This window comes from Copadichromis virginalis, linkage group LG22 (assembly GCF_057382275.1).
Source record: "Copadichromis virginalis isolate Kocher_CV1m ecotype Utaka linkage group LG22, C_Virginalis_male_GT1.1, whole genome shotgun sequence".
NCBI lineage: Eukaryota > Metazoa > Chordata > Actinopteri > Cichliformes > Cichlidae > Copadichromis > Copadichromis virginalis.
The window spans coordinates 19343244-19365738 of record NC_140638.1 but is presented as its reverse complement, the minus strand read 5'-3'; the positions used below and the strand labels follow the sequence as shown (position 1 = coordinate 19365738).

Here is a 22495-nt window from a genome sequence, read left to right as displayed (position 1 = left end):
CTTACTATATTTCGAAATTTACTTGAGTTTAGTGTCGTAACTACGATATCCATCTCCAAAATGTCAACTTTTAGCCCAATAATCTTTTGCATTTCACCTACTGTGGAAGATATTTTAAGTGTTTATACACTAGTAGAAGATATTCAGACTCTCAACAGACAGATATATATATAAACACCTAGCAAGGCTTGGAAAACAACCTTTTTAGTAGTTTCCATTGTAGTAGATCTTACAGGGTATCAGCCATGAGTGTGAAGATCATGTATCTGTTTAATAATCAGCGACAAGTGGTGTATTTTTTTTTACTTAACAGATTTCAAGTGGGCAGAGCTCTAGTTTTAAAAATAAAGTCTGCAACAATTATAATTTTGCATTATTTTAACCTAAATCTAATTACAGTGGGTTATTTAAGACTGCCAGCCTGCTGCGAATAAATCAGATCAATCCACACCCACACACTCCTCAGTACTTTTCTACTGTTTGTTTAGTGTTTTTTTTATTAACATTGTCTTTAATGGAATCAAAAGCTTTGAGGGGCTTTAAAAGGATGACCTCCTGCTCCACTAATGCGGCCCTAAAACTCCAAGTTTCCTCCCTGACAGAAGGAGTGTTTATGTTGTGCATGTGATCCCTCAGCTGGGGGGGAAAAGGGGAAATGGGATGTTTAATCGATTATATCAAAGAGATTAAAGGTTAAAAAGAAGATTTGGTGAAATGTGTTTAAAAACATGTCTCACACTGCACCTCTGTTTTTCTCAGAACCATGTGAATCCAGCTGTGGATTTCACCCAGATTCCTCCAGGCATGCTGGCTCTGGATAACATGCTGTACTTTGCCAGGCACCACCAGGACGCTTACATCAGGGTAAGCACGCACGTACAACCCTAACGCACACACAAATGCCGCACAGAGATTCCTGTAGTGTCCTACAAAAGCCTCACTTCCCTCCAGCTCATTCAGTCACTCAACACATCTTTCAGTAAAACTGCATTTCACGAGGTTTCTCAGCCCTGACGATAAAACTTATTTAATTTCTTTCACCGCCAGTCTCTAAACAATGCTGCACTGACATTAAGTGCTTTTTGTCATCCTTTCATGATAGCCAGCATGATTTTATACAGCTTTCATCATTATGTGTGTGACGGTTTCTAGACACGATTGTGGGAAAAGAGAAGCGTTAGTGGTGCCCGCTCAGCCCTTATCAGACGAACAGTGGGAGAAAACACAGCCTTCAATTCCACAAATGAAACTGTCGCCAGCTAAAATGATTGGGACCTTGATGGCCTCGGTTATGGCGTGCTGCCACCATCCACGTAATTAGAGTGGGGTTTTTGCTGATGACTTTTATGTGTAGATTTAATTTATGTTAATCCACGAGCTCTAAGGGGTCAGATAAGGTCAAGAAAAAGACTTATAGTTTCTACCTCAGTGTTTATTAGTAAAATACCTTCAGTGTGACATTGAACCCTTTTAAAAGGGTTTAAGGCCCCTGCACCTAATTAGTGTCAAAAATGCAATGCGTGCTAATGCTCACCTGTCACTGCAGCAGGTAGCTCTGAATGTTTGATTTTACACCGGATAGACTTCCTGACACAACTCCAAAGGGCATTTGTTTCCCAGGCTGGAATTAAACCAGCGACTTTTCGCTTTTCCAAGTGAATCTGCTTTAACCAAACCCAGTAAATGCTATTAATTCCTGTCAGTTAACCTGTCAGAGTGGAACACAGCGCAACATTACAAATTATTCTTCACATAGAGCTGGGGTATCAAACATAGGATCTGTGGGCCAGAATCGGCCCAGCAAAGACTCCCATCCGGCCCCTTGGATGGCTTTGGAATATACGAAGGAGGACATAAATTATGGCTTTTCCTACTGATAAAAACACCACTCACTGCTATTCATTCTGCACCAAAGTAATGAAGTAATAGATTAAAAAAAACCCCGAAATTACAGTGAAAAATCATGAACTTTTCTATCAAATATATAGAAGCAAAAATTAAAAGAAACAAAACAAAAAAAAATAATTTTCTGTAAATTAGGAAACATTCAGTTTTTTAATTAGTCTGAGCAATTTGCTTTTTTTTTTCAGCCTTCGGGCAACACACTCACCAGAAATGTATTTTTTTGTTTTATAGCCCTGAGGAAATACAGTCCTTATTTCTTGCCTGGCTTATTTTATAACCTCTTGTTTCCAGATTGTCTTGGAGAACAGCAGTCGAGAAGACAAACACGAGTGTCCGTTCGGCCGCAGCAGCATCGAGCTGACCAAGATGCTGTGCGAGATACTGAAAGTGGGCGAGCTCCGTAAGTCTATATCAGCAAACGCACACACACACACACACACACACACACACACACACACACACACACACACACACACACACACACTTTGCACACACTTTGCACACACTTTGAATAAAGACATAAAAAAACCCAAGATGCTTTACATGCAGAGATGCATATAGTTGTGTGCAAGAATACAAACATCCAGAGACACAAGTACACACAGCCCCTAACTGTTAAGATGAAAGCAACCATTATGCCCTGTAATTGTGCTGCCAGGAGTTCATTATTTAGTGATGCACCTCGCCCCCACGGAGCCCCTTTTCAGCCTAATATGCCGCCTCTGGACGGCACACTGCGCAGAGAAAGAGACGCTGTGCCTACGTCCACTTCAAATTGATGTGCCCTTTTCATCTGTCTTTACTTGTTTAAATAGCTGAGCTGGTCTCGGTTCCAATCCAGACTGACCCCTGCTGCTGCCTGTGGGGAGGAAGGAGGCATTTTTAGCTCAGTTTTAAACAGATCTGCCCTTTTCTTCTGCTTATATTCTTTTTTTCCAGAGGAGTTGGCTGCAGTGCAGGTTTTTGTTTTTTTATACTCTTGTCGGAAAATTGTCCCGATAAAAGTACCAAGCTAGGTTTCAATACCAGATAAGAAAGTGTGGAAACACTGCTTTTTTTAAACGTATTGTAATTGCCCTGTCTATTTTAAACATGCTCTTATCTCTGCCAGACTGAGCTCTAACGCTACATTTCTATCCCCGACTTTCCTACCTTGGTCACATTCTGCCTGCTCTACTTTTATCCCGCGAATGACCTGTAGACACGTCCTGACCGGGAGAGATGGGCTGGGTGAGTGCAGGGCACCGGTGGTGTGTGAAAACATGCTGAGCTTTTAGTTTTTCATGTTTCAGTGATCACTTTCATTCTACTCTGTGTTTGCCTGATGATTCTTTGCAGCAGATCTCTGGGTTATATTTATATTCCGTGTATGTCAGTGCTCTTTTTTTTTCTTTTTTTAAATCCAGTGCTTCACTCCACGTGCCCTTTAGGCCTTTTCTCTTAGCAGACTGAAATTCTTCACTTCAGTCTCTCTTAGAAATATCAGTTTGACCTCATTCGTACCAAAATACAGATGAAACAGCCAGACTTGTCCCTAAATAGGGAAACATGTGTATCTCTAAGGCTTTTTCTAAGCTTCGAATTGAAGGGCTTATGCAACAGAGCTGGATCCCTGGGATGAATGCCAGACTGTCATTATAAATAAAACTTTCTGTTTTTGAGAGACTTTCTCCTTCAAATACAGTCCAAATTTCCCCCCCTCCCAAAACAAGATTTGGGATTCACTTTGAAATGTAAGAGCCGTGATGCCAGCTTTTGAACTGTGCACTCATAACGAGCCGGATGGTCCCTCTCTTCTTTAGCCCGAAGGATGCGACTAAGCTGACGATACTGTTATGTTATGACACAAAAAAATTCCCCTCCAGGACCGGATGCCCTAGTTGAATTATAGCAGTGACCTTGACTCGTACTTTTCAGCCTTTCAGTCCCCAGTGGCTGTATAATGTCCCCTTTACTGAGGGTGTTAGTCTGGGACACTGAACATACCATTAATATTTATGATGCAGCAGACTGTGTTTATGTATTTGTGAAATGGGAGGGCAGATAAGAATTGCAAAGGTGAACCCATAACCTGCAGAGAATGACCGATCTATCTGCGATATTATGCTCTGCTGACATGATAACGGCACATACGCCTGGTTAAAACATGACACGATGGCTTTATACATAAGTAGGCCATCGTTGGGTACAAGGTTTTAAAAAAAATGGATGTAGAGGGAATGAAAGGAAACAAGGCAAACACTGGGGACAGGAGAGAAAAGACAACATTTTGATATATTTTTATTTACTGAGCTCTAAATCTTAATCTTCTCATCCATCTCCGTCAGAGCTCCAGTAAATATTTGCTCAGTCTCACACTCTTTGAACATTGTATGAGTCCAATCCTTATGAGAGGATGCCACTGTGCCCCAGAGTACTCATAAGCTGCATTGCTTTTCTCCTGTAGTGAGCTAAGTGCATTTTCATACACACCCCATTAGCCCTGTGTATATTAACACACACTAATGAACGTACGAGTAGGACAAATGTAACATGGGCCTGGCAGGTGCTTAGAGAGTGACGGCTAGTCATTAATAGAGTGTGCGTGCGTGCGTGTAGCACTTTCCCCAGAGAGATGATGGTGGAGAAATGAGTCTTGGCTCTACACTGACATCATTTGGTTGACCTTTCGTTGGAGAAACAGTGAAATACCTGACACTAATGAGGATGTTAGAACTTTTCTCTTTTTATCAGCTTTGATGGTATTTAAGCCAAGATACTGTTGTGCGTTGTTCCACCAGTAACTTAAAATGTAACAGCGACGTTTCTCTTTATTGTAAGAGTTTGTACTGTGGAAAAAAACTGTCTGTTTCTTGTTCACTACAAAAAAGTATGAAAACTAAGTCATGGACGAATAAATCTGACTCTTGACAGTTTGGAGGGCGGAGCCCAAAGGCCCTAATGTGATTGGTCACTTTCAAAGCGGTGACACCTCCACCTCTGTAAATGACAGACCACAGTGGTGCTAGAGATGGCAACGTTGTTTGGCCAGTTGGTAAACAGTTTTGGATAGGGCATCTAACATAGGTGGAGTTGCCATAGTAACATCACCTATTTAATTTAGGACTTACATTTTAAATTAAGTCTGTGGCTGTGAACATTTTTTTATGTTGTTGTTGATGTTTTGCTACTGTGTATTTTGTACTATGCTATTAACACGACACATTAACGCTAGCAAGTCTGGTTAGTTCTTAGAAGATTAACTGGTAGCTTGAATGTGTTTGCTAAATGTCTGGATAATTAGATGAATGGGTTTCAGATTTTTAGCGCTGACTTGCATCCTGCTGTCAAGATAAACTGTAAAAGCTTTGTAAAAACCTTGTTGAGCTTATAAGTTTTTATGCAGCCCCATCGCTACAGCCCAGTAGTTCAATCAAAGACTGAAAAACATGAAGAAATTTAGTAATGGCTGGTGTTGTTTTTTGCCAGCCATCTACATGGTGATGCTTTTATTATGAGTGTGCTGCTAAGCTATTTCACCACTCATCTCAAAGCACCACTCTGACTCCTGTAAGCACAGTTGCACACGAGCTGCTGGAACGTCTGCATCCATCACTGTAAAACAGTAACTTAAATGTTCTTGTGAATAATGTTCCACCACACAGTCTTAGTGCTGCAGAAGATAAATAAGAAATTGATACACTGAGAAAGCTGTACTCCCTAAAACTTTGATGCTACCGAGCTACACGCTGATGCAAAGCTGCAAAACAGGAAAAAAGTGTTCGCTTTTTTTTTTCTTTTTTCTTTTTTTTTAAAAATCTGCTCTGTATCCCTTTGTGGATAAAGGCAGAAGAAAGAGACCGTGGATTAATGGTGACAGCAGCGACGTCTCTGTGGCTCATTTTCTCTCTCCATCTGTGTGAAATGCAAGTATGGCTCTGGCACGCAGACGCTCTCTTCTTGTTTTCTCACGAGGATGAAACGCGGAGGGATTCTGGATTTGCCGGGGCCTGCTGAAGTTGCCTTTCTTCCCTGCTCGCATCTTCAAGCGCTTTCATTCTAACCACATTTTTCTCACTTTTCTCAATTTTCGTTCTTGCTTTCATGCATCCTCCTTTTTTTTATTTGTCCCTCTTGGTGTGTCTGAAGAACATCTGTCCCGCTCAGACTTGTAGTCCTTTCTCCTGCTTTTATGGTCTCGGTTGCTGTCTTTTCCCATGAATTTGACAAAAATGGCACAAGCACACCAGAAAGTAGCATTATACCATTGTCTAAAAGAAATACTATATAATCCACTCATGAATCTGCAGTGATAGTTTTCTTAGTCCTCGCTCAGGTGAACAAACTTTCTTCTATTCTGTTTTTCTATTCCACTCTATCCGTGTTTTGAGACCTTATAGTATTTTGCCTTTGTTGCTGTTGTTCAGATGTCACTGTACATATTTGATCTGCACAAAGGAGGCAAGCTTATATCAGCGCTGATAGAGCCTACATAATTCATAACAGCAGATGTCACTCTCTGTCCTGCCTCCCAGTCTCTCTTTCTCAATTACTTCCATTAATACATACCTGTCCTGGCTCTATTTCTCCATTTCTGATGCCTCGCTTCGGATCCTAAAAGATTAATTGTCCCAACAGTGTTTCTGCTGGAACACGGGGCCTAATGGAATCTGTGTCTTTGAGACGCCGAGCCATGACTTCTCTCTCCCCGCTTAAGCCGGCCCATGGAATATTTATGAAGTTATTTAGAACAGGCCAGGCATGGTGAGTAATGGCCCTGCTTGGTGATTCACGGTGTGTCGTCTCTGTGCTGAGATGGAGAGCTGGGTGGTGAGGCATGGCGGGTCCAGGTAGGACGCACGCATGCTAGCAGACACGGATGCCAAAATCAAAAGGAGACCAAACCCCATTTCTAAGAACACAGAGAGAGGCAGACTGACGGTCACGTAATGTTCTTCAGGTTTGTTTCTGTGTCTTTCTTTAAAAAGCCATCAGCCAAGGTCAGAACAAAAGGCCGTGTACAGCACTTTGGTCAAATTCACTGTACATTTCAGCACATGAGCAGCATCGCAATAAGGAACATTTACAAAATTCTCTTAATTCAGTTTTGTTGTTTATATCGCCTCATCTGTGTATCTCTTACTTTAAGCAAAAATTTATTATACTGTTCATATATTTGCACCGCCTTCTAATATTCTAATAAACTCTAAGTGACGCTAGTTAGAGCGTAACGGGGCTGTTGTGATACATATGGCTAGTTGAGTCCAGTCACTCAAAGGTTTGTGTGTGGACTTGTGTGTATGTAGTATGTCCAAGCCCAGCAGGTGACTCAGAGTCATCCAAACTCATTAACCTCCCCTGCTGTTACCCAAAAAACAACACACACACTTCCACACATACACGTACAACCCTTGAGAGGTAACACAGTGTGAGATTAAAAGGCTGCTATGTGTTCGGACTGGGCCGCAGTGTGCCAGTGAGATGTAGTTTTTGCACACACTCACAGCCGCGAAATGGATATTCATGTTGGGACATGCAGCCATACACTCATGCAGAAGAGTAAATAGCAGCCACAAATATCACATCTCACATTCTCAGGCTTTTTAATCAGTCCGTTTCAAATGGAAAGAAACAGCTTCACAGCTTTAAAATGTATTTCATTACGACTTTATGGTTTCTGATTGTTTTCTATGGCACGTTAGTGTCTGTAGTCGCTATCTTTGCTATCTGTACCTTAACTAATTTCTATCCGTGAGCACATCTGAGGGACGAACGTGCATTACACACCATGTGGTGCATAAAGCAGTAAAACAAGCACGAGATTTCCTAATGCTGGGATATTTTTAGTGCCTAGCAGCAGAGTTTGCTCTGCAGGATTGATTTGAGACTTTTGGATTATGTTTTCCAGCCTAAAACTTGTAACCTAGCATGAGTCCAAGCACATCAGAAGTAATCGATTTTGAGTCATTTCACTTTTGATAGCATTATTCACACTTCTGATTTGACGAGGCATTTTCCAAATTCAGCAACTTCTCCAACTACAAGTATTAAAGTGTACAAACATTAAGTTTTAGCTGTGCATTGACGTGGAAGCCGATCGTCAAATCACAGCTGCCACTGCAAGCCACCTCATTTGTAATTCTCCCTCAGTGAATCAGGAGGAGATGATGGCAGAAGGATGTAAAGGCCAAGCGCAGAATCCCAAGTATCCCTCGAGTCATGACATGAGCATCTATTTGGCAGTCAGCAGCCACTTCTCACAGTTGTCAGTTGCAGGCTTGTGTTAACTGGGGGGAGGATAGCATTCTTCAGGGTTTTCCACTTCATAGCCTCGGGCATACACCAGTAAACGGATTGTAAATTTGAGAGCACAAACAACAACAAACTTGACAGATGGGTGCTTGAGAATCTCAATTTTTGAGCATCATTGGCATTTTCCAGAAACTCCCGTCCCCTGTCAGTTCTCAGCATGTTGTGATATACTAAAGTGGCTCAGTGGATGAAACATAAGCCAGCCTATGCAAGTGCTGCCGATCTAAATTTTGCTTGTATGTGTTTTTTGCTCTTGGAGGTCCTTGGATGTAATTTACCAGCAAACCATGCTCTCAACAATCTGTTTCCCCAAAAGACCTCTTACTGGCAGGCTGTCGAGGGTGAAATCAGACAATACAAAACCGCTGAGGTCTAGCGTCTTTATATAGTTGTAAAAGCACCAAAAGGTAGCTGCTGCGGAAGCTGAGAGTTACAAACGGGACAAAGTTTTCTGTGCTGTTAAAATGAAGGACGATGTGAATATGGTGTAAATGCACGTTTCTTTCCTATCAGATACAAAATGAGATCAAATGCAAAATTCTATCAGTGTAATCAAATATTCAAAAGAGGCCATTTCTGCGCTTGGAGGTTAAATTGTGGTTGCTAGCTAGTTGTAGTTTGCATGGAAGATGCGGCTTGTCTGCAAATATTTGGCATTTATTCCCCGAGCTGTAGTGAAACATGAAAAAGTACAACACGACCTAAACTGAGACAATATGGCTTCAAAGTAAAAGCAAAAGTTCTCTCTTTCCAGTTTGTGACACAGGTTTCACAGGTTTCTACCGCTTGGTGAGCAGTTTGCAAGTGTTTGCAGACCAGTTGATGTCTTTCATACAACCTACTCTAACTGAAGTAATCATGGGGCGATTTTCAGCACAGAGCCTTACCATCACTTTCACAGTAGTGACTGCCAGCAACCAGTTGTCAACCAGATGGGGAATAAAGCTTTTTTCCTTAGTGACCAGTGGGTAAATGGGGCTTTAGCAATCAATGAAACCAATTGGGGAATACATCTTTTTGACCACTGATTGCCAGATGGCCACTGCTGGGTCTCTAGGCCTGCATGCCTGGGGCGTTACGCAGCATTTGTTCCTTTCCAAAAAGTGAGGGCATTCCCAGATTAAAAGGAAAATGCACGTTATCGTTTGCACCTGACGCAGCTACAATCTTATAAGTCTATTATTTTTACTCGATGCACAGTACCTGTGTATGAATATGTTTCGTTCGCTCGTGCAGGCTGTGTTTGTGTGCATACCGCACTAATGCACGAACACATATGTGCATGTAAGCTGGATCATTTTCTGTTGTTTTGTAATGATTAACAAACAATTCTGGTTTTTTGCATTTGGACCGCCGCAGACAGATTGTGTGTTTGTTTACGTAAGCATGACTCACGCCATCTGAGATATTCCTTCAGAAGAATCTGGCACGAGGCATAATAGAGTGCATGGTTTAGCCCCCATATTTTGCATATTAAGATATAAGTTGTGTTTAGTACCTTTAATAATTGCAACCCAGGCACAGCAGACTCACAAAACTCACAGCTGGATGCAAGCCTCATTGTAGCTGAGAAAGGAAGTCTGTGCGAGCAGATGCTGTGAAATTTGTTGGATTTCTGTCTCAGTCCACAGCGCTGATGGATTCACTCTGTCTCATTTTCCTTTCTCTCCATCTGTTACCCTCCTATCCTTTGCTCTTCCCCTGTCCTCTAATGCTTCTTGACCATTGTGAGCAACACCACATGCTAAAGTGGTTTTGTTATGCAAATGAAAGCCCCCGAATTTCGAGGCTCCGACTTTTCCCTGTTTTTCATCCTTATCTAATCTGCATCCCTCCCTATAATGGCACAGTTGTTGTTGTTAGGAGATTCCAAATAAAACAAATGTAATATTTTGAACAAATGGTTTCCCGTTTATGTCTTGCATCTCTTGCACTGCCTCTTTTTCTTTTCTTTTTTTAATCTTGCATTCCTGAGCAGAGCCTTGGACCAGCGACCCCCTTTCTGCTGGCATCCTTATTTAATGATCATTAGTTTCATGATTGAGATACTTTAATCAGAGCAGAGCCTTGCTGGTCTGGCCCAGATATTGTAAAGTTTTTATTGTTATTTCACATAGATTCCCGCCCCAAAATCTCATTGACCGTGCATTTGAAAGGGACACACTGACCCTATAACATTTGGCAGGGTCTTAATAGGCTCGTAGGATCATTAAAATCCCTGCTGAATTCATGTAGCAGTCTAGCACATAGATGGATCTACAAAAGCTCTCTCCCCTTAGATCCAGTATATTAGTAGAAACGCTACGCTTTGATGCATATAGGTTAGCTTTGATGTGTTTATTTTAAGCCTGATATCCATTACTTATGTGGTTTTAGTGACACTGTGCTGTAGAAATACACAGTCATGCAGCCAGCTGTGGTTTGCATCTCTGTGTACCTGCTGCTTTGGCATCCTGTACACTCACGCAAACAGTGACTGGATCCGAAAGATGATGCTGACGCTGCTTGCTGGACACACACACATACGCATGCACACATTCACACATTCACACACGCTCTCCCCTCATCACAGTTGGACATGAGGCCATGCTGGTATTGTAATTAGAGTGGGGATGACACTTTTTGCTGTGTATTCATGTGGCATAGCTGCAAGGTGACTCTGAGAGTTGTTGTGCTTGCTTTGTGCACGCTCACAGACACGCATGCACACAAACAAATACACAGCAGACCTTGACAGATGTCAGGATGGCATTCAGCCTCTGTCTTCCTCTCACACATGCATAGAGATGTGCGCTCATTCTCTTTGGGCAAATGCTTAGTCACCTCCCTCATGTCCACGACTCATCTGTTTGGTCGCCAGTTGAGTAATTAGCTTTCAGCCGATGTCACCGAGTCCTCGGAGCGATCACGTCGAATGGACTCTAATAACATGACGGGTGATGGCGGCGTACACACGCAAACGCGCACACAAGTCCACTTTAGGAACGTGACAGTGACCCTTGAAAGCAGCCCACGTCCCAGAAGATGGATGAAAGGAGAGGAGAACTGCCCGAGCCCCCTGAGTGGCCTCGTCTTCATGATTAAATTTGTTGATGTCGTGGAACATCACTGTACCGATGTGTCTAATTTAGTCTGCAGCCAATGGCTTTGAACTCCTCTCTGCTGACAGAACTTTAACATCCTATCAGTCAGGCCATGAGCTACTGAAGCAGTGTTAAAAAAAAAAAAAGTTCACATACGCCTTCGAGTTGTGATTCTGAATTATACATTTTCCAGTATTTTATAATATTGCTTTCCCTTTGGTGAAAAGAACTATAAAAATATCAACGTTCTTTTAAAAATTCATTCAAAAAGCCTACACTTGCTCCTACAGCACCAGAAGTCTACTTATTATTTTATTACAATTGGTATAGATGATTTAAAAAGAGCCGATGAAGATGGTGCGTCTACACAGATGGCAAAACAATGTAGCAAAAACGTGTCAGGAACAAGTGGCAGCCTGTGAAGCTGCAGAGTCGATGCAGACGTGTCAAAAAGTGCAGTTCCTCAAAGGGCCAGAGATGTGAAAATGCCAAGGCTTACAGCAGAAATAAATATGCTTTCAGCCTGGTACAGAAAAAAAAACAAAACTTGTCTCAGTAGCCAGACAGCTGCATGGGCATGAATTTCTTTTAATAACTCGCTCGTTTACATTTTTAATGGTTATGCATCTTTTTAGTGGCCGGTGGCTGCAGACGCAGGTATCTGCAGATATTAGCTGTCTGCTAAGTTTCACCTCCGCTAATTGGAGTCGCTGAACTGAACCTCATGACTAAAAAAACGTGTTTAGGGTGCTGGTGAATTTTTCATGCAGTTTTCTAAATAAATGGCTTGCTGTGCATTTACTGGAAATAACGGACTGTCCGAGAAGTGTGTGCTCCAGTTTTTTTTACAGTAGGTGAAATTCTATACTTATTTATATTTAGCACTAATTAGCAGGTATGTGTCGGTCCAGTGCACCTACACAACTGTGAGTGCTTTGCGCTTAGCAGGCAGACTGATTTGCTAAAGCGGAGGCTTCCACAAACCAGTCTGTGCGGTCTCTATTTGTATCGTGCTGTTTTGGTTTGCTTCTTTTTTCTATTCTAACTTGAAAGCTAAATTTATACCTTCAGTTCTTTCTTGTATATTTTGTCTGTCAGCTGTCGCTGTCTCTTCATTAATCTGAATGAGATCAAAGCTGTTATAGGGGCCTCATCTTAAGTTGCAGAACTTCTTGTTTTTCCTCTCTGGTTTTTCACAGCAATGGCTTTTTGTTTTGGGTCATTATCTGCATGCCAGATGTTTCTGTCTTTCAGATTTAATAATAATTTGAAGACCTACGTTTAGCCAGTGATGGGTGTTACTCTCTCTCAGTTCATCAGTCCTTCAGCTAAGCTGGACGTCAGGGTGTCTGTCCGTACCGACGCAGTTCATAGAAATCATTGTTTCTCCTACAGTTTTGGTCAGAATTGAGCTATCATGTCACTGAGCTTCCGGTTCTCTTCGGGATTTCAATGATCTGGAAAAAATAGCTTAACAGGCAGTGATTGAAACAGAGCATAGAATTGTTTGCATAGCCTCAAGCAGGAAGAAACAGGCATCAGTCACTACAAAGGCAACTATCTGTACCACCAAAGATGCTCTTTCATCATTTTCTGTTGAAAAAAGTATTGAACCAATGTTCTGCTGACCAATGTGAGCATATGGTCAAGCATGATTTAAATGAGCCATTATAGTGTCCTGTTACTTACTCTGAGCGATACAGGCACTGAACATCTGTATATGCAGATGGATGAAACACACACAGGACAAAGAATACTCATTAGAGCTGGGTTATAATATCACTCCAAGTGTCTGCTGTGGCCCCATATGCTTGGCCAGAAAGAGTCATAAATTGTGACTTTAACTGAGTATGAGTTCACGGCCGCCCTGCTGTTTCAGACTGTGTTTAGCCAGCTACAAGCAGAGTTCAGTATCTGGGTGTGTGTTCAATGATGTGAGTCTTCATAAAGTCATCAAAATATAAACTCATGGTGTAATGTACTTTCAAAACACGCACACACACACACATATATATATATATATATATATATATATATATATATATATATATATATATATATATATATATATATATATATATATATATATATATATATATACAGATGAACTCTTAAGTAGGAAGTTGTTGTTGTAATGGTCTGGACTTTATTTGTTTTACTTTTTTATTTTTAATTGTGGGGTTGAATTTAACCCTGAATGTGTGCATTTTGACCATCATCCTATTGCTTTATTGAAACAGCAACGAGTGGATGAGTCACCCCTTTAATGGTCTATTTTACTCAAAATGGGACAAAATTATGGAAAATGAACGTCTTGCTTTAATAAAAAAGAGCTGAAACCAGCAATTGAGACATTAAACTCAGTAAGAAAATTTTTACTTTACTAACTTTACTTTATTGATTTATATAGCACTCTTCACAGGATAAAAAACAAAAAGTGCTTCACAATAACATAAAACAGTACAATTAAACATACAGCACAAATCTAATTAAAAGCTAGTCTAAATAAGTGAGTCTTAAGATGATGTTTAAAAGAATGAATACAATCCAGGCAACGTAGAGATGGAGGGAGAGAATTCCACCGCTCTAAAAGATCTATCACCTCTGGTTTTAAAACGTGCTCGGGATACTACCAACAGCCTTTGATTGGATGATCTCAGGCTGCGAGGTTCTAAAAGATCAGAAATATAGGCAGGAGCGTCATGATTCAAAGCTTTAAAAGTCAGTACTAAGATTTTAAAATGAATCCTAAAATGTACTGGAAGCCAGTGTAATGAGCGTAAAAATGGTGTAATGTGCTCTCTTGACTGACTGGAGGAGGTGAAGATTCTTTTTGCTCAAACAAAGACAAAGACTGTTACAATAATCTAAGCGAGAAGAAATAAAACATGAATAATCATTTCTAACTCAGATTTAGACAAAAAAGGTTGCAGTTTGGAGATGTTTCTTAGCTCAAAAGACGTCTTAGTGGAGCCGTAATTCAAGTGAGAAATGGGATCGTTTACTTATAAACTTCTATCAATTAGATTGCAACCAGAAGAGTCGCCTCCTTCTGGCCATTTGAATGAATGCAGATTTTGACATTGGCTTCACTTTTCAAACCTGGAGGCTTGATCCAGTCTGTTTGCTGTCAAAAGTCAGACTGAAATAAGCCGTTCGCGTTGATTCCCGGCTCTGATTTCACTTGCAGCTGTTGAGAGTAGTTTTATTTTTTTTTTATCATCTTAGTTGATTTTGCTACTCAGTGCAAGGCAGTATTGTAAGTGATTAAAACGTGGATCTTATATGACATAAAATCACAATTTCGATCTTTACTGTATATTTATTTTTTATATGGATACAACTGATCGTATCACAGCTAAAAACAAGTCTCTCAGTAAATTACCTTGGAGTATTCTCAACATCCATTCTAAATTTTAATTAAAAGTTTATTGCGTGACTCTGCAGGTTTCCCCTTTTAGAAGGACATTTTTAAAAGGTAGCTCCATTCACCAGTACTCCTTAATGTCAGGTCAGTAATGCCAGCCTGTGCACTGAAAGAAGTTTTCTAATGGATTCCTCCTTTCATGCACACAGCGTGATGTCTCTCAGCTTCAAATCGAGGTCGTGTGCATGATTTGAGACGAGCAGTAACAAGAAGCTAAATACTACTGTACATCGATTTCAGCTGCATAGCCCCTTAAGTCAGAATAATGGGCAATACAGTTTTATTGCGCCTCTATTTTCATTTCGTTATTGTGTTCATAGTGTCACTCAGAAAAATGCTAAACCGCCGCTCTGGTTAGGGAAAAAAACACAAAGGTTTGTTAAGGCTAGCAAGGCTTAAAGCTCTAGTTACCTAATCATGGCAACAAGACTTTGCACTCACACAGTTCCAGCTCCATTCAGGTGGATAATTTTAAGTGCCTTTGTGCAGTGTTGAGAATGATTCAGTGGCATTTCAGCTAGCTGAAAAAAGGGAAGTACTAAATTGTTCAGCATTTCCCTCCATATGAACTACAGCACTCTGCAGTCAAAAAATCAAATATCAAAAAGCTGAAAACAGCATCTATATGTAAACGTGATGTATTTAAATTCGAATGAACAGACTAAGGATCGCAGCCATTTCTCTGCTACAGTCGCATGAGAACCATTTAAGGCTCGTTCCTAATGTCGATTAAACGGCATCTTAAAGTGCACGTTTTGGTGTTTTGCTTTTTCCCACTTACCCTAAGCTAAGTGTGTTTGTATTCAACCATCCGCATTCTGTAAGCATTTGGATAACGGCGCTCTTTATAACCATTTGGAGCCATCCGCACAGTGCCATGTTTTACTTTCCCCCCTTAGCATCGGTGCTTCTGGAGGTAATAAAACCACCCTCGACTCAGCACGCTTTACAAAACCCAGAGATGGACAAATCTCTGCAGCATCACACCAGAGAGCTCGCTGTCTGTATCTCCAGAATAAACCTTGACATGTAATTCCCCTCACCTTGGCACCTTGGGGCTCTGTTGGTCCTATCAATAAATAACCCATTTAGCTCAGAGGTCACTTCAAACTTCAGCCTTCCCGACACCTTGTCCTTGCCAGATTAAAAAAAAAAAAGGGGGGGGGGGGCTGTACTTGATTATTGAGGGAGTTTTTGTAATCTGTCCTTTCTTTTTTTTTTATCTCTTTCCTCTTTTTTTTTTCCTGTCCCCGAGAGAAAGACTGTAGACTAAGCAGGTAGTCAGCATCTGTTTTGGCTCACCTCTATTAGCTTCCTGATTGACTACTGGCACGGGTAACACATTTCCCCGGATTCCCCTCTCGCCCTCCCCTTAATCTCGCATCTATCGCTTCAAATCAAGGCTCAGGTCGCTGTGCCCGTGGGCTGAGGGCATCACTCATTATACTGTGAAGTTTCAATTGCAGCCTGACCCCTTCCATCCAATTTCATGGCTGCTCCTGGTGGGCGAGTGCTCCCGCTGCTCCATTCTGAAACTCTTTAAATGAACCAACCTTTGGCTCAGGGCCGCCACTCATCTCAGCAAGACGAGAGGGAGACGAATTTAGTTCAAATGAATGTCAAGCCTTGTTATTGTAGCTCTTGGTTAATGCGGTTTGGGCACTCAAGAGCCTCGGCTTTCTCTCTTCCCTCTCGTTCTTATTTCGTACATGCTCTCGCACAAATGGTGAGGATTGAAATGCTTCAGTGGGCCGCTAATAAAAAAAACAAACCACCTCTGGCTTTGGAAAATGGAAAGTCTCGACGTAGTCCACTTGGAGCCGTTTGCAGGTCACAGTTTGCCTCTGAGGGGCATTTTTGTGTTTGAAGTTGATGAGTGGCGAAATTTTCAATAACACGCAGTTTTGCTTCATTGGGAAACTGCATCTGTTTCTCTGTAGTGTTTTTCTTTTTTTTTTCTTAATGAAATAACCTTATAAACACGTCAACTTCCTGCCACGTCTGCAACGCTGAAGCAGACAATCCCTATCAGGCTTCTTAGATTTTCTCTAATGAACCGTGTGTCATATTCCATAATATTCTGTCGCTAGTGGAAATTACATTATTTTCAAGGTGCCTCTTTAATATACACAAACCTGATGATTCTGCTTTCACACTTAAGCGTCTCTGTGATCATCAGACACATTTGTCAGTGTAAAGCAGAACCTTTAGTGTATGATTTTATTTGTAATGTTTCTAGCTAAGTGATGTTTATTTGCCGTGGTTGTTTGTGTGGGATGCCCGTCCCAGTGTGCTTCTGTCAGGTGTCTCGACTCGAGCTTCAGGCCACAGTCCTTAATTGAAAGGAGCATTTGGGTTAAAATAAATGCACCTTTGCTTTGCTCAGCAACTGGCTAATCCTTTGGCATTTTGTTGTGCCTGAGGCTATCTGTTAACTAACAAGATCACACTTTTTAAAATATTTATAAATCTAATGATGAGTTCTGTGGTACCAGAAGTCACAGTTGCAAACAAAATATCCAGACTAATGTAAGATGATTCGCTCTTGTGGTATTTGCACAAAACAAGCTGTTTGCCAGGCATCATGTCAGGATATCAAAGATGTTGCCTGAGCCGTCTTCTAGTTAGCGTAGCTTAGCATAAAGAGTGGAAACGGGGCCAACGGCTAACAGGGTCAAGCACACATACAGACTGTATATAAAATGTCATGTATGTCATGTTTCTGAGCTTTGTTTTTATTAGTTAAATGCAGCATTATTTGGGTTTAGTCAGATTAGAGCTATCTCCTCTGTACTTAAGAATCTGTATTTTTTGTGTCCACAGCCAGTGAAAACTGCCATGACTTCCACCCCATGTTCTTCACCCACGATCGCGCTTTTGAAGAATTCTTCTGTATCTGCATCCAGCTGCTCAACAAGACCTGGAAGGAGATGAGAGCCACAAGTGAAGATTTCAACAAGGTATGCTGCGTGCGTGTGTGTGTCTGTTCTTTTTCTTTCTTTCTTTTGAGGGAGCAGGAAGGTTGAGATGAAGACAAAACATCACAGTATTCATGAATATTATTGGGCCTAGGTTTTGGTTTTGTACTGAGCTTTCCACATAGATGTGTCACAGCTGGAAAAAGCAAGTAAGTGTGCTTGTATATTTCATCATTACTGCAAAGTTCATGCACAGCTCTATTTATTCATTAAGCATGGAGACCTCTTTAGTTTATTACCCCTCAGGCACAAAAAGGCTGATGGGGGATTGTCGACTAAGTTTGTGAATACAATTAGTCAAAAAAGAGGCGACATAGGAGCTTCAAATTGATACCCTAGATGCCTCTACTAAAAATCTCAGATGAGTTTGAATGTCATTGACCTTGTTTTCTGAAATCCTTGTGAATGCAATTCTCTAGGAGGATTTTGAAACTGATACCACAGGTGTGCCTACTTGGAGGCCGAGGGGTAGCACTGCCTTTCGCCAGTATTTTCCTACTGGGATTAAGAAGTGGATTTTTTCATTTAAATAAGAGGAAATCTGGTGTAAGGAGCATCTTACAAAACTTAGCGCACCACTTAAAAATGACAAACCTAAATGCTGCAGTTTTACAGTTATCCATGCTCTTGTGATACTCATTATTCCAACATTTACCCAGTTGCACTCAGTTCAATATTCTGCAGCAAGGCTGCTCACTAAGACCTCGTATAGCTCTCATATCACGCCAGGTCTGATGTCGTTACACGGGCTTCTGATTAAATTTAGGATTCAATTTCAGTTCCTCCTCATCTATAAGGCCTTGAGTGGTCTGGCTTCAGAGTATATCAGTGAACTATTAATGCCATATATCCTTTTAGACCCCCTGAGGTCCTGTGAAGTGGGGGCTGATGATGGTAGCCAGTGCTAAACTGAGAACACAAGGAGGCTGTGCACCCCACTGCCGGTAAATGTTGCTAAGATGCGTTTATTTCTCGTAATATGTAAAATAAAACTTAGACACAAAGGGCTGAAAGATGTGACGGATGTGAAAGGTGTGATTTCTCAAACAAGATGCCGCAGATTTAGAAAGGAAGCTTGCACACATGTTGGAATATTTTTCCTGCATTGTTCTGCTCTGGTTCTGGTATAAAACATTAGCTTTCTCTGTTGGCAGAGAGAGCCCATATAAAGGCCCTACATCTTCATTTGGGGATCAGTGGAGTTTGGATGAAGATGACATACTTCCTGTTAGCTGGCTAATGTTGAATCGGCTCACACGGGAAATTTATGTAGGTGCATGGCCAGACGGTGTTGGTAATGAGGTGTTTATGATAGATATTGTATGTTGTGAAGTCAATTGGGCATCAGTTGTAGCAGACAGCAGATGCTCTGTGTCTTTTCTCTAATTTATCAAAGAAGTTACGATTACGTTACAACGTCAAATGCCAAACCGGTACGAGCTTTACCACTGAAGAAACCAGCCCTTATTTCAGCTCCAAGGGTAGATGCTGTGTGGTTCACTCTACCATAAGCAGACACACACTGTGCTGCATAATGGTGACACTCTAACTGTCAACTCAGACCTCAAGCGGCCCCGAAATATATCTTCAAAGTTTGTTTTTGGTTGAATTTGAATCGAGTTGGTGTGCATGAATAATTGCATCATCTTCAGGTGTTTCGTCACAGAGTCAAATGATGGAAGACGGCAGTGGGAGTTTCATAAGCCGGTCTCAGTGTCAGCGCAAATGTAACTCGGTGTTCAGATGGAAAATTGATGGAAAACTCTCACGTTCAACTTTCACAGAGGAAATGAGAAGTGATATGGAAAATGTGTCGGTGTTGTTTCCAGACTTGTTTTGATCCAATGCGAGAGGCTTTAGGAAGACACCGTGTTGAGACCGAAACAATAAAAACCTTGTTGACTCCTTTTTAGCATTCGAGCAAATGTCAAAGCCACCTACTGTCGATTGATGTGCTCACCAGCAGCTGTGTTTTTATCTCCAGTTAATTTGACAGCGTGATTGTCCTCCTGTTGTTTTCCATTCACAACCGAATGGAAAATGAGTGATTTTCAGTGTTACACAAGAGATTTGTTATGTCACCTGATTGTCTAATAGACTGAAACTTGGGCTTTATTTAATAATAGACACAGAGTGATGGAATAATCTCCTAATTGACACTTATTGTAACACCACAACTGGCTAGTGATCCTGTTACCCAGTCCCCTTCCCTTCACATCGTTCACTTGAAGCTAGAATCAGTTTCAACTGATAGAGACAGAAGATGCTTACCTCCCCAGCCTCGTCTTTCATTGCGCATGACTTTGAAATTCAGCAGTAGCTGTTGATAGTAAAACCATTTGGTCTCAAGGACTGTGTGTCAGCTAAATGGGGCGTGTGGAGGTCAGTGCTTGCATCCTCTGCTTATTTCCCCTATGACCTTAAAAGGAAGCCTTGAGACATCTACCCCACCTGATGATATTTAAAAGTTGTCATTTCTACCTAATTTGGTAAAAAACGATCTAGTTTTTTGTTTTTATCTGTAGCTGAAGCAAAAGGATAGAGAAGAGGAAAATTCACACTGGGAAAGCTCAGATCCTTTTAAATGCAAAGTCTCAACTTGCTCAGTTTAAAATCAGAACGTGATACTTTGAACAAGAACGAAACAATTTAGTGGAAGCAGTTTATCCAATATATCGCTAAAAGGCAATAAAGAAAATTACAAATCACAAAAAATTAACATTTAAAGTCATAAAAAGCCTTTTGAATGTTTTAAACGTATCTCTCTGACAAACGTCTCAGTACATGAGCCCGCTGATCATTAACACCGAGAGATCTACTGCAGTAATTCAGCCAATTGCAAAGAGGCATGGTATTAGCATTTGGAAAATGTCTTGTTTTTATTATTGCCTGTGTTTTTAAGGAGTAAGAGTAGGAGAATTTCTTTAAATGAAGAGTAAAGGAGCAAGAAAATGTATAGTTTGGAGAAGGCCAGAGACAAATTTTCTAGATATGTCCTGCTTTAATTCAGCTGCTTTCTTGCAGAGAGTGCAGGAGGCAGGAAACATAATGGCCACTGGCTACCTGCGCTATTTTCTCATGGACGTAATGAGGCATTGCGTGAACTTTGTGTACGAGGCAGCTCACGGCGTAAAGACCATTTAATGCCGTGTGAATGAGTCAGACATTTGCTTTCTCACATGCAGCTCTGCCGAGTGATGTGGAGTATATGGATGCAGATTATCAGTCTTTGTTGCCGTTTGTCTTTATCGCCTATGAAGGAATGATTTTCACAAATAAATAAGTAAATAGCAGACATTCAAGCCCAGGTACGCTCTCTTGAACAAGCAGATATGGCTGTGCTATAAAAGGACCAGCCCGTACCTATAGTGTGTAGATGTGTGCCACAGCTCCAAATGTGCACACAGTATATAGGAGGGTATATCCTCTTTGGAGAGGACGCATGGATGTGTGGGTGGATAATTCCATGTGTCAAGTGTAATTCTGAGGGCGTCCACTTTAGATAAGGTTCCCATATGGCTAGATGTTCCTGTAGGTTCTACATTTGCCAGGCAGTCAGCTTTCTGAAGTGCTGAATACTTGTTGGGGGAAAAAAATCCTTGGTCAGGTTTTGTCTACGTTTGGATGTGAAGTGTGTGAGTAAATCTCGATGGTTCTTTCAGTGGCTGCATCTTCACGCTCGATGGAGCATCTGCCCAGTACACACACACACACACACACACACACAAACTGTGGATTTAAGCTCATTTAAGACAAAGGCACAAGGCTTAAAAGAAGCTTAAAACACTATGGCGGTTAAGCCCGTGCACACAGCACCACTGCAGAGCAGCTGTACATTCTGCCTTATTGGTTTTTTGAATGTTCAAAAAAAAAAAAAGACAAAACATGAGAGCATAAAGGCGTGTGTGCTGTGAGTACATGATGTATGTATGTTTAATAGAGGCAAGTCTGATGCTCCCAGGGCACAGCGCCGACCGTCAGCAACCGTTTCCCCTGTTTCCATAGCAACCGCTGTTCAATTACCTCTGCTGTGCTGCACTACTCTGGCTCTGTGTCGGTAAGATGGAGCCACTGTGCTGCATGCGTGCATGTGTGCATGCGTGCACGCTTGCGTTTGTGTGTGCGACAGCATCTATCAGAGACTGTCTTGTACAGCTGCCTGTCGTGCCTTCATCCAAACGTCTGTGCTGTGCGCCGCTCCTCTTCCTCCTCTTCTCCACAGGAGTGGGGAAAAAAACACCTTCATCTCTCTCTCTCTGCTCAGGCTCTTGGGAAAAAAAATCCCTCAGTGATGTAGCGGCTTGCAGCCACTCACAAAACCCCTCCTCCTCCTTCTCCCCATCTCTTATCCTTTCCTCCCTCCCTCTTCGTCCAAACTGCTCTCAGACAAACACACGCACACACTCTTATCATGTGATCCACTTGCTGCACCACGATTGGTGTCTCTGATCGTGGCGTGTGTCCAATCAGGGCATAAGCCCCGAGATCAACCTAAGTGAAGCAGAGCAGCCTGGCTGATGCTCTTAGAGTCACAGAGGGAGGGAGGAAGGCAAATACAGAGGCATGCAAAAATATAGTAGAATTGAGATGGGTAAAGTTTTATGAAGGGGAAGAAGGCAGGGTTTTTTATTTTTAAATTAAAGAGAACATGCTGAAACAGCGAGTGAAGCAGGAAAGCTGATTTAGTAGGATAAACAGATTCGAAAAGGCAAACCGGAGGTGGTACACAAGCTGTGTTGACAGACAAGTCTCCCCTTATTGTGGCTAACGCTAAAGCTAACTGTCCACAGTCAGCTTGACTGCTCTTCCGA

At 41.5% G+C, this 22495-nt stretch overlaps 1 protein-coding gene across 5 annotated transcripts in view; it reads left to right on the top strand.

Moving 5' to 3' along the window:
- elmo1 (engulfment and cell motility 1 (ced-12 homolog, C. elegans)) overlaps positions 1–22495 on the top strand; it is a 105675-nt gene that overhangs the window by 61553 nt on the left and 21627 nt on the right. For all 5 annotated transcript variants that reach the window (XM_085445139.1, XM_085445137.1, XM_085445142.1 and 2 more), the window contains 3 exons: positions 760–864; positions 2197–2305; positions 17530–17666. In XM_085445139.1, coding sequence (XP_085301265.1) covers positions 760–864; positions 2197–2305; positions 17530–17666 — 351 coding nt within the window. The remainder of the gene's footprint in view (positions 1–759; positions 865–2196; positions 2306–17529; positions 17667–22495) is intronic.